Genomic DNA, 12,652 nt, shown 5'->3' with positions numbered 1-12,652 from the left:
CCCCACCAATTTAAAGTGAATAGGGAAAACTTCTTTGACTGGTGGATCAACATTCAGTTCTGTGTGGATGTCTTTGAAAGTAACACTTGAGGATTAGGTTGAGGTCTGTGCTGCTGGTCTATCTTCTCTGGAAGTAGGGGACCATATCGCAAGGCCCTGTTGGCCGACCGGCTCAAATCTGAGCATTTCACTTCCGTTTGGTTAATATTTGTATCATCATGTTGCTGGAGTCTGGGATCTGCCTAGTAAACTGTAACAACGTGTCAATAAAGGTTAAAAATCCACATCATGTCGTCACTGCAGAAATACACTTATTAATATCCTCTTCAGTAGGATATCTACGTAGAGAAACAGGAACCAGGGTGTAACTCTGCCCCTTCCGTTTGTGGTTCCGGTCCTGTCTGTGTGCTGTCCAAACCCAACTCAGAAGTTCTGCACAGTAGGACTGCTGAATGCCAGATGAGCATACAGAATAACCTGAACCTCTAGTTCATATTGAAGTAAGGGTATAGTGCCAACACTAACGCCCCGTGCCCAGGGCCGTTGCTACAATTCCTGGGCCCCTAGACAAGATTTACTGATGGGCACCCCTGCGCTGAATTGTTGACGGGGGGGAGTGGAAGGAGCAATTGTTGACGAGGGAGCAATTGTTGACGGGGGGGGGCGCTATGGTAGTACTATGGGCTGGTAGTAAAATAAAAAATAAAAAATATTATTATTATTTATTTTTTTGTGGGCCCCCCTTGGGCTGTGGGCCCCTAGAATCGTCATCACCTTTCACCCCTTATCGACGGCCCTGCCCGTGCCCACTACATGCGTCCGTTGCGTGATCCCCATTGACTTTAATGGGGACGGACGCGCAATGCATTGTGGATCCGTACGTTCCGTTGGAGCCTTCGGCTGTCAAGAAGTTGAAATATGTTCAACTTTTTCAGCAGCGACGGATCCGTCATCCAATCAGATCGCGTCTGCAAATTTAAGCACTGTGACGCGACTCGGGCTCTGACGATACTGGAAAGCGGGAAAGCGGGTCATCTTGCATCGCAACAAGCAGGAAGTAGCGGGAAGAACCCGGCGAACCGATTTGATTGGCTGACGGATTCATCTGCAAAGACTACTCCCCCATCCGTCAGCCACGCCTTCCCACGTCCGTTGACTGACGGTGCAGTGGGCACGAGGCGTAGACCCCTCTAGAATACTATCCAAACTGTAGTTTCCCAACCTTCTACTTTCTCAACTTGTGTATCTGGGCATCAGACAACCTTATATGGAGTTGCATGAGAGTGCTAACAAATCACCTGTAAATATTTGATGGTATATAAAAATTGGGGGAGAAAACAATCTTTTAAAAGGTTTGATACGTTTAAGAGAATCAATATAGAGGACAGATGTCAGACTGCTGAATGATTCACACACAATAACACACATGGTGTGGATGTTGATGGGGTGGACCCATGTTGTCACGGGCTAATACAACGGTTGGAAATCACCAGACTTATGATTTCCTGAACTCCAAACTCTGTGGACACTGAGTGTTGCAATAGCTCCACGGCAACAGCGGCGAAGCCCCACAATATCATGATTAAACAATCGGTCGGGGCTCAGTGATGATGACTGACCACCAGCTGCACATGAGAAATGTCCTCCCCACTTCCCTCCCTCACCGCAGCACCAGTGTGACGCCTAGGTACAAATGCAAGGCCCGAAAAACCTCGGCTCCGCGTGACAGGTGGCCCTGACCCGCCATGACTAATAACAACATTCATAAGGGAAGGAGGAGGTCGGAAGGTTATGCATTGTCGTTCGGCGACAACGGCATCCGCAGAAAAACGATAAGAGACAGGACATCCTCGCCTCACTGTTGTCTTTTTATCACCCACAGCACCGCTGCCGTCCGCGCGTTCCTCAAAACCTCCTCCGACGTAGACAACTCTCGTACCGCCATGCAGAAGCACCTGCGGGTTAACCTCAAGGCTGGCTTAGTTTGTTTCACTTTAGGCCTTCAAGGCTCCCCAGCGCCAGACTATAAGGGAACATCTACCTCATGGCGAAAACCAACTCACACAATCTTTCTCAACCTTTGTATGCGTGTTTACGTGTGCGCGAGCAGGCGTGTGCGTTTGTGTGTCTGCGTGTGTGTGTGCGTGTGCGTGTGTGTGTGTCTGACGATAATCCAGATAATATTTTTCCATATAAATGTTTTCTGCACTAGATTCCTTGGCAGAAAAGACGAGGTTATACAATATGGAAGGGAGGGGTTCATACTTAGATGATATTAAGTTGAGATCTTGCAGAATTCCCACCCTATTCCAGGGTAGCCTATAGGGCTTACAGGGAGACGATAACAATTAAACCTACTCACTTTGTGATTTCAAATCCTTTTAATATGTTTGTGCTGCACTGAAATGTTCCCCAGAGTTCTGCCACCAATCATCACATATCACAAAGACCAAATGTAAACATATTATACAATTCTAATACCCCTGCATTGGCTCCCGGCATGTCAGAGGATGGATTTCAAAATGCTGCTTTTTCAAATGTTAGTTTTTCAAAATCACTCAACGGTTTAGGGCCACTGAAATGCTTCCGCTGTATGAACCCTCGTCTAGACCGTTAAGATCATCTGGGACCAGTAGGCTTATGGTTCCCTGGGTCAAAACAAACCATGGAAAAGCGGTAAGGTTAAAAACATTTATGTTTTACATAAATGTTTATGTTCACTTTTGCTAAACCATAATGCAATTTTTACTTATTATTGTATTCAAATATCTTTCATGATTTTTTTATGATGTTTCCAGCATGGGTCTTTTATAGATTATTTTAAGTTCAGTTGTTATTGTCTTTTATGCATTCTTTGAAATCTGTTGTATTTTACATACTTTTTTCCGATTTTTGTATGAAATGTGCTCATCTAAATAAACTTGACTCGACTTGACTATTCCGTCTAGACCAAAAGCTGTAAAGCGTAAACGCCCATTCACTTTCTATAGACCTACAATTTCTGTAAATCATAAGAATAGGACCCCTCATTTATATTTAATTTTTTGGATGTTCGCAGTGTGCACACAACACACGCACACGCTCTGAAACCTCGGCCTTGCTTCTAAACTATGATTGGTTCAAAGTTTGGGGGGGGGGGGGGGGGGGGGAGAGATGAGGGATATGTTAGTTGTAGCATCACCTTGCTCCAATAAATTGCCAACCTCAACGTCAACACCGCAAAACGCACGCTACTCACAAGAACACATCGGTATTCCCAACGGCCAAACGTTTTTTCTTTTAAAAAATAATCTTTTAAAACTTAAAATCTCTTTTTAAAAACGGTATACCAACAAATCAAATAGATTCAGAAAACATGTTCTCCGTCTGTCTGGAGTTCCTCGGCATGGGCTCGTCCATCCTGGGCTCCCTGCTCGTGATGATCGCCTGCGGGCTGCCCACCTGGAAGGTGTCCGCGTTCATCGAGGCCAACATCGTGGTGGCGCAGACCATGTGGGACGGCCTGTGGATGTCGTGCGTGTTCCAGAGCACGGGCCAGATGCAGTGCAAGCTCCACGAATCAATGCTCGCGCTGAACCCGGACATGCAGACGGCGCGTGCCCTCACGGTCATCTCGGCCGTGCTGAGCATCGTCGCCCTCATGGTGACCATAGCCGGCGCGCGGTATACCAACTGCATCGGCGACGACACGGTCAAGGCAAGGGTGGTGGGCACGGGAGGCGTGCTCTACATCCTCAGCGGTCTGATCGTCTTCATCCCGCTGTGCTGGATGGCCAACAGTATCATCGTGGATTTCTACAGCACCCAGGTTCCCCCGTCCAAGAAGAGAGAGATAGGGTCCGCGATCTACATCGGCTGGGCGGCCGCTGCGCTGCTCCTCCTCGGGGGGACGCTGCTCTGCTGCTCCAGCGGTACCCGGGGGCTTAGGAGCGACTATCCCATCAAATACGTCGCGACAAACACCGCGAGCAGCGACAAAGGCAAGAAGCATTTTGTGTGACGTCCCCTGACGAGAGGACTTTTGAATATAGTGAAATTAGGAATTTGCTTTTGCACAGTCGATCATAAATGTAAGGCATAAGTGTGTCATACTATATATTGCAGTCTTTGCAGATTATATATAGCCTAGGCCTATATATTTTGTAAATCTTATTGCCGCCTTGGTTATATTTGTGCCGGGTGGTTTTTAATTGTATGGTTTTGATACATTGAGTGTAATGTAGCTCATAGTGTGTGTTTCATTTGTTTGTGGGAGAAGCCACGAGCATGGACACAAGCTCATTGAAATGTTTACTCTCATCATTTGTATTCTTCTGAATGGACTTTGTATTTTAATCCATTGCTTTGTACGCGTTTCTTTTGTTTCTGTTTTACGTGAAACGAAGAACATTTTTAAATAAAATTAAAACTATTTTGGGATTTGATCTTATATCCGTTTAGAATTGTGGTCAAAAAGTACTTATGACAAGCAATAAATATAAAGCAATATAACCTTATAAGTCATATGAACAAAGGTTGAATAAGTACAAGACAAAGCTTTCAAAATCAACTTCAACTCTAACCAAGGTCATACACTTCTTGAGTAATATCCCTGAACATTTTCGAAGATGTCTATTCACAAACATCTTTGTGTCGAGGGTTGTGTTGGGTTCGAGACACTGCGGTGTCTAGGAGAAACGGTATGATTAGTGAATTACTTATCAGACAGGAAGCACCGTCTATATCGTCAAAGTACCCCCCATGTGAAAACACAATAACAAAGACATTAATATTACAATAAGCCCACTGTTATTGTGCTTGGGATGTGCAAAATAATAGAAAGAGATTGTGTCTATTATTGTGTGCTTAATGTGTACTCCTGATATCAGTATTCTGTTCTATTCAGTTTTAGAGCCCCTGCAACCAGGTGTGATTATGCATGTCTATTACAAGACACTTCTACCCTGTAGTAGGGTTTCCCATGATGTCACACACATTCCAAGTTGCCATCATTTTCACTATTATTATACTCTGAATGACACCTGAAGTCCTAAGGTGGCGTCCTTCAGATCACATGACTGAAACCCTCCTATAGTGACAGTATCTAATGTATGATAAACAGAGCAACCTACAGGGAACCAACAGTTGGGCTGATCCATCCATCAAACATCTGGGTGGACACACCCCGTCACACCTGGTGGTTGAATGGGGGCTGGTAATAACATGATTCCTACAGGTAGGCTGTGGGCACTGGGGATGGAACCTAGAACCTTTCAGCCTGGGTTCAAACACCCTTGCAGATACACTAGGCTGCCTCCTGAGTCGGTACTGAGCCAACCTGAGACCGTTGTCCACAAACGGAACAGGAACGTATTATCCTCCTAGTACAGTACTGTATAGGTCTACTGGTATCCTGGCATTCGTTCTACAGGCTCAAGGAATTCCCATTTACAACACTGTGGCTCAAAGGCTCCACCAGGTGGCATGCGTTTAATTCTAAACAGCTGTTATAAAAACACACTGGGCACCCGTGGTGATAGTTATTGAGGTATTTGTTTTTTTATACCAAAAATTGAAGGATATATGATCAACCATGTCCTCATTCATCTATTGTTTGAGGTAATCACACTGTGATACATATACTACCCGTCAATCTGTAAACCATACAAAATGTACAATTTGATCAACAATTCATTTGGGACAAAAGCAGTCATCTGAAGAGTGAAAATTCAGAAGCATCTACAAGGACTACAGTACTTCGGCTTGTAATTCATTTGTACCAATCGGAGCTATGGGGAGCATCAACACGTTTAGCTAATCACTGCCACCTTGTGGCGAGCCTTCTCAAGTACATTACCTTTATGATTTGTTTTACAGAAACGCCTGATCAAATTAAAACAAACATCTTATAGTACACAGATTTGAACAATTTAAAGTTGGTTACAGATGAGAAAAACAAAAATGAAAGGCGACAACCCTTGATCCATAGAAGCACGAGTTTGGCAATAAATTATTGTGATTCGCAAAAAGACCCACAGAGACCTGATGCCTCGAATCTGCTCGCATGATGTTTAAGGTAATGTAGGCAGGTAAAGGCTGTGACATGATGACATCTAGTCCTTAAAAGATTATACCCTTGTTAATTTTCAGTATAAAAGTCCTTCGTCTTTTATATTTCCGAGTAGAGGTAGTGGTGTCTATGGCTGGTACTCCTTTAGCACCTGGTTGGCGATCACCAGTCTCTGAATTTCACTTGTGCCCTCGTAGATCTCCGTGATGCGTGCGTCCCGGTAGTGTCTCTCCGCCGGCATGTCCGTCACGAAACCCATCCCACCGAGAATTTGGATCGACTTTAAAGAGTTCCCCGTGTGAAAGAGAGCAAAACTTAGAATGCAGCTTAGAGGCACAAAAATACAATTTTAAGCTGAAAAACTACAACAAGAAAACCTTGAATAAATCTATTTAACAAGGAGGATCATTAAAACTGCATTTATATGTAATTAATAAAATCTGTCTCACCTGATGTGCACTGAAAGTGGCAGCTTCGGAAGCTGCTAGCTTAGCCATGGCGGCCTCCTGAAGGGAAACAAGAAGACAAGACTTGCGACTGCGTTTTGCTAACATATGCTATAAAGATCCTTTGGTGGTGTTTCTATTCAAGACCTTAGCAAGGGTGTGGCTTATGTGTGAATCAAACTCATAAGCCTGGCATTGTCAATACCATGCTCTGCACACACAGACACACACACACGCACACACACACTCACACTCACACTCTTCCGGGCTAGTTGAAACAACCTCCAAGCTGCCAGACAACCTCTAAGATGCGTAAAACAAAACTACAAATCTTTATTTTATGCATTTTAAATGGTGTTGGTGCCAGTGTACCTTTGTGAAGGGTTTCTTGGCGTCTTTTAAGAGGGCAGCCTTCCACGTGAGCAGACGAGCACCCTCGATCGCTAATGCCATGTCAGCCAGCTTAAACTAGACACACACATCATACAAATTAACGCAAACAAACAAAACTGAACTGATCTAAATCATTTACGGGAAGAAACAAATATGAAACGTGGAGTTACTTAATCTAAATATCGCAATATCCAATATCCAAGTGCGGATGAGTAGTTTCTTCTCCCATACCTGTATGGCCTGCATCTTGCCGATGGGCGCTCCGAAGGCTGTGCGTTTGTGTGCGTAGTCGGCGGCACAGTCCAAAGCGGCCTGAGCAATGCCAAGAGCCTGGGAGGCGATGCCAATCCGCCCACTGTCTAGGGTTTGCTGTCAGAGTCACACACGGTATCATTTGTTGTGTGATGATGATAATTCATTCATTAATTAAGCGGGTGCGTTATAACGAACAAACTTCTTCACAGGTAGGGGTTGAGCGTCTTGCTCTAGGAGGCCTCGTGGTACTGGGATTGAACCCAGAGGCTGGGAGACAACCCAGCCACTGATTTGGGCTAAACTCCTTATATTACACTGCTGATGTCATGGCTGGGAGTCCAACATCCGAGCCTTTAGACCACCCTGCCCCCATAGTGTAATGTTAACATCCTAGCGTTTAGACCACCCTGCCCCATAGTGTAATGTTAACATCCTAGCGTTTAGACCACCCTGCCCCATAGTGTAATGTTAACATCCTAGCGTTTAGACCACCCTGCCCCAAAGTGTAATGTTAACATCCTAGCGTTTAGACCACCCTGCCCCATAGTGTAATGTTAACATCCTAGCGTTTAGACCACCCTGCCCCATAGTGTAATGTTAACATCCTAGCGTTTAGACCACCCTGCCCCATAGTGTAATGTTAACATCCTAGCGTTTAGACCACCCTGCCCCATAGTGTAATGTTAACATCCTAGCGTTAAGACCACCCTGCCCCATAGTGTAATGTTAACATCCTAGCGTTTAGACCACCCTGCCCCATAGTGTAATGTTAACATCCTACCATGGCTATTTTGAACCCTGCTCCGCGGGAGCCCAGCAGGTTTCCTAGGGGGATCCTGCAGTCCTCCAGGATGATGTTGGCCGTGGAGGAGGCTCTGATCCCCAGCTTCTCCTCCTTCTTCCCCAGGGACAGCCCCGGGTGAGGCATGGGCACCAGGAAGGCACTGATACCCTGATAGCAGCACGGGATAACGCACACGATTGAGTGAAAACAACAGATAAGAAATTACGGCATTTAATAAAGAAGAAGTGTATAAAACGTGTTCAGTCATTTAGAAAAGATGCCTTTTATTTAAAATAACTTCTACCTGGCTAGCCTACCATGTGTTTGATCCACTTAAATCTGGCTAGTCTCCCTTATTTTTTTGAAGGGACTTCAATCAGGCTAGCCTACCTTGTGTTGGATCAACCTGTACCTAGCCAGCCTATCTTGTGTTGGATCAACCTGTATCTAGCCAGCCTATCTTGTGTTTGAGCACCTGGAACCTGGCTAGCCTATCTTGTGTTTGACTGACCTGAACCTGGCTAACCGACCTTGTGTTTGAGCGCCTTGTCGGTGGTGGCAAACACCACGGTGGCTGAGGCCTCCCAGCTGTTTGTGATCCAGGCCTTGGTGCCGTTCAGCACCCACTCATCCCCGTCCTGGTGCGCCATAGTAGACGCGGCGCCGGCATCGCTGCCGTTCCCTACGGAACCATTGGGAATTTCACTTAAGAAAGGTTGCTGCTTTTATCTACGTTCTACATGAAGCCAGTTCATAGGTTGACGATCCTCCTGTTAATGTTGTACGTTAGTACTATGTTGTGTTGTTCTTTCTTTATCGTTTGTTTTTTAACATACCTTCCATAACAAACAGGAAGGAAGAGTCCATTTCACTACTTGCAACTGAACAGACTTTATTTGCACAAATAATGATTTAGCGGCATTTGTTTGAAAGCAGGACATTAATGAAAAGGAAATTGAGCTCACCTGGTTCACTGAGAGCAAAGCAGCCGACTTTCTCTCCCGTGGTGAAGGGAGTGATCCACTGTTTTTTCTGTTCTTCGTTACCATACTTTAAGATCGGTCCGATGTAGAGTGACTTAAGATAAAAAAGATCAATAGACACGTGTCAAGCATCATATTACAATAACTATTTAGTATTAATAACTACAAATTACTTATGGGAGATAGAAATAGAAGAGAAGTATGTACTGTACGCTCATTTAGTAGATGCTTGTAATTTCTTAACGCATTGGGGCAGAAAAAATCCCAAAAAAATGACAAGTTGGAAACAAAAAACAAATACATATCTATATCTGTATAGAAATGCACTGACATTGTTAACAGAGACGACCACTCCAGTGCTGGCACAGCCCCGGCTGATTTCCTCCATGGCCAGGCTGTAGGCCAGGTAGTCCATGCCTGTCCCCCCCAGCTCCTCAGGCACCTCCACAGCCATCACCCCCAAGGCTCCCAGCTCCAGGATCTGCAGGAATAATCACAACAGACCACAGCCTTGAGGGTTAATAGAGAGAGAGGGAACTGTAACAGCACCAATCATTTACTGGGTTTTCGATTACTACTTTTTTACTACTCCAATCTGATGAGTAATTCATAGGTTGTAATCTGGCATTAATCCAAGTCTGGAAATTCATAAGGAAATGTTTGCTATCGCAACCTATTTACGTTAAGTCTCTCATCAGAGGCCTTTTAACCAAAGTTTCACATTTCCAGGTCAGGTCAAGGAAACCATGATAATAATCACAATCCACATTGGTTAAACTATTAATCTTAATGCTGCACAAACCTAAACTTTCCAAAAACAACCCAAACATAGCACAGAGAAGCCATGGTAACCAGAAACGGTTAAGTGGATGAGGATCAGGGTCTAAATCCCAATTTGTCTTGTGTTTCAGTGCACCTGCTTTGCGGGGTAAGTGTGATTCTTATCCAACGTGGCTGCGATGGGAGCCAGCTCCTTGGCTGCATAGTCCCTGCAAGTCTGCCGCATCATCTGGTGCATCTCTGGTAGCTCTGCTAGCTGGGACAGAGCTCTAGAGCCTCTAAGACACAAGCCAAGGGCTGGAGGGAGGGAGAGAGAGAGAGCGAGAGAGAGAGCGAGAGAGAGAGACATGAACACAAGTGACCAGTGGCTGGCTGTCCTTAATTGTTGATTATATTCCTTTATGATCATAGTATATATATTTCTATCTTTAATATTTTCTATCATGAATACTGAATGGGATGAGTGCCATTTTAAATCTTATTTTAAATAGCAGTAAGAATCTGTGTGCGCAGTGCACCATAGTATATAACAATAGCCATGGTTGTATAATATAAGGAACGGTCGGGATGATAAAACCATCCTGGCCTTCTCTGCTGGCTTCACTAAAACATCCGTTAGCAATCTAATTTGGCTAAATTACTTCCTTGCACTAGTTCCTGCAAAATAACAACAGAATGCCATTGTTCGCCTTCCGCGAACAATGGCAATATAGTTGTTTATCTTTGGATCAATGAGCATCAGCCAGCACAGACTTTGGGTGAAGTGAATAAAAAATACTTCATAACATCTGTGATCACAAAGACGAGAGTGCTGTAACGTCATTACCATTGTTTACATTTGGGACAGGAGCGTGCATGCTAAATATTGTTCTGCAGAATCTGTTCAATTCAATCATTTAACAACAAAGTATATTGGTAATGGATGTTTAGGTGAAGCCAGGGAAGACGAAACGATGGTTTCATCTCCCAGAGCGGTATTGTACTTTAAAACCACACATTGAGCAGGTTATTATAGAATATGTAGGTGAGAGGTCATTCAGTACGTCATCATTGTCCGACTCCAATGCACCCACGAACACTGATTGAATAACTTTCTTCTTCTGATTTTGGCTCGAGTTAGTCATTATTAAATTGTTGCAAAGTATTTTGAGTGCTTTCACCGTCAATCCATATTCGTTTTAGGAGATGTGACATTCAATGTTAAATACCAAAAATGCATTTGTTACGAAATCAATATAAATACAACAATATCAGACCTACTGAAGTAATATTTGTAGCTTCTGACCGTCTACTCTAATTGTCATGAGTCATGTTATTTATGAACCTACAAGGTATCAGCGTTTAAACTATAAAGAAACGATTACCATTGTAAACTATCAGGCATGCCATACCATGCCTTTGACTTATGCTCCACATTAAAAGTTAGCCTTTATCACATCAGTTGCCATATAAACCCATTTTATTCTTGTTTGATATGTTGTGCCAGACAAACATGACTTTAAACCCGTCCTGCAACTGTGAACAGAGCCAATAACAAAGCAAATTATCGAACAAAAAATAATGCCTTAGGTTGGCTTGATAAAGGCGTTCCGTGCAAAACGTTCACACATGAAACGATTGTTTGTAACCGAAGCATTCTGACCTTGTTTTGCTTTAAAGATCGCGGCTGTCATTGTGATTTTCTCTCCGATTAACTTGGGTGTCAAATGAGGGACAGGAATACGGGGATGGAATGAACATAACGCGTCACGTGACCAACGTCAAGTTACGTTTCAGAGTAAAAGTCCTCCTCAAACACTTCTATCCTTCTCTTTGGGCTCTAGGCCAAAAATGCCAGAATTGTTCCCGAAATGTAATACTCTACAAACCAACACAGTTAAGAGTATAATAATATCACCTGCATCCTAGAATACATATGCTACTAATATACTTTGAGCTGTTTGATTGATGCGTACCAGAAATCTAAAAGATGAAAAGGTTGATCACATGCCAGGTGTCCTGGGAATGAAATAGAATCGACCCAATTACCTGGATATGTATGCACCAAGAACAATACCGATACCAAAATGTCCTTCATTGTGCAACACATGTAACAGGGCAATAACAGAGGAACTAGACAAGTATAAGAGTCACCATGGTAGCAGGTGGCCCTACCATGAGGACTGTTATGGCCTTATTTATTTTTTATCAGAAACACCTTTACCCAAACCTGTGCTTTAGTGAATGTGAAGTTGACCTCACACTGGGTTGAAGGCGCCAGACATAGAGGTGGCTGCCTCCATAGTTGGTTCTCACGATGTAATTTCCAATTAACTATTGCCTTGTTAGGAAATTAAAAATAATAAATTAAATAATAAGCACTTTTTTTTTTTTTTGGATGCAATGGGTTTTTTCGAAGGCTCATTTTACAGGGCTTGTAGGCCTATATCGTGAAGTCACATCACAATGATAGCAGCGGTGTGCAATCTGGTAAACAAGCCTTTATGTTCATAATTGTAATCACTGAGCTCCATAAAATAAATAATACCTTGATATTCATTTAAAATGTAAAATCTAAAAATATGGCACGGGGAATGCCAGGATACTTGCTAGAAAGATTGCAAATGTTCCAGAGATTGCAATATGCAAGACTCACACAGAGCAGATAGCTGCTGTTTGATTGGGTTGAGGTAAGAAAACAAATTCAAATCAGTGAGTTATGTAGATAACCTCTACCTGTCACACACCTGGCAGGCCAATGCATGTCCGGCAGCCTTTTGTTATGTGTTTGAGTAAGTGTGCGGTGAATAAGGGGGGCTTATATTGTATAGTGTGAAGTGGTTGTAGTGGTATGAGAATAGCTGGAATATCAAGTGAGTGCATTTAATAGCACTCAACAGTGCGTCGTGCCATTAGTCGATAGGACTGTCTATACCATTGACCGCAGATCCACGTCATAGAACAGTAATGGGTGTGAGCTTCA

The 12,652-nt window shown here is 43.6% G+C and overlaps 2 protein-coding genes across 2 annotated transcripts; one reads left to right on the top strand and one right to left on the bottom strand.

The window, feature by feature from the left end:
* Window positions 1-3,198: 3,198 nt before the first annotated feature.
* Window positions 3,199-6,576, top strand: cldn5b (claudin 5b). Its single transcript, XM_056578619.1, has one exon. It carries the CDS (start codon window positions 3,356-3,358, stop codon window positions 3,998-4,000), a length of 645 nt encoding a protein of 214 aa, XP_056434594.1. The 5' UTR covers window positions 3,199-3,355; the 3' UTR covers window positions 4,001-6,576.
* acads (acyl-CoA dehydrogenase short chain) lies at window positions 4,631-11,476 on the bottom strand. Its single transcript, XM_056578618.1, has 10 exons — window positions 11,333-11,476; window positions 9,827-9,987; window positions 9,242-9,391; window positions 8,893-9,004; window positions 8,458-8,609; window positions 7,925-8,095; window positions 7,120-7,257; window positions 6,868-6,963; window positions 6,499-6,555; window positions 4,631-6,329 (listed from the first exon to the last, which is right to left on the bottom strand). The coding sequence occupies exons 1-10, from the start codon at window positions 11,361-11,363 to the stop codon at window positions 6,177-6,179; spliced, it is 1,221 nt and encodes a 406-aa protein (XP_056434593.1). The 5' UTR covers window positions 11,364-11,476; the 3' UTR covers window positions 4,631-6,176.
* Between the last annotated feature and the right edge of the window lie 1,176 nt (window positions 11,477-12,652).

The sequence above is a fragment of the Gadus chalcogrammus genome, chromosome 19 (genome assembly GCF_026213295.1).
Source record: "Gadus chalcogrammus isolate NIFS_2021 chromosome 19, NIFS_Gcha_1.0, whole genome shotgun sequence".
In the NCBI taxonomy this organism is placed as follows: Eukaryota; Metazoa; Chordata; class Actinopteri; order Gadiformes; family Gadidae; genus Gadus; species Gadus chalcogrammus.
Note: the sequence above shows the minus strand (reverse complement) of the source record. Positions and strands in the feature narration are given on the sequence as shown.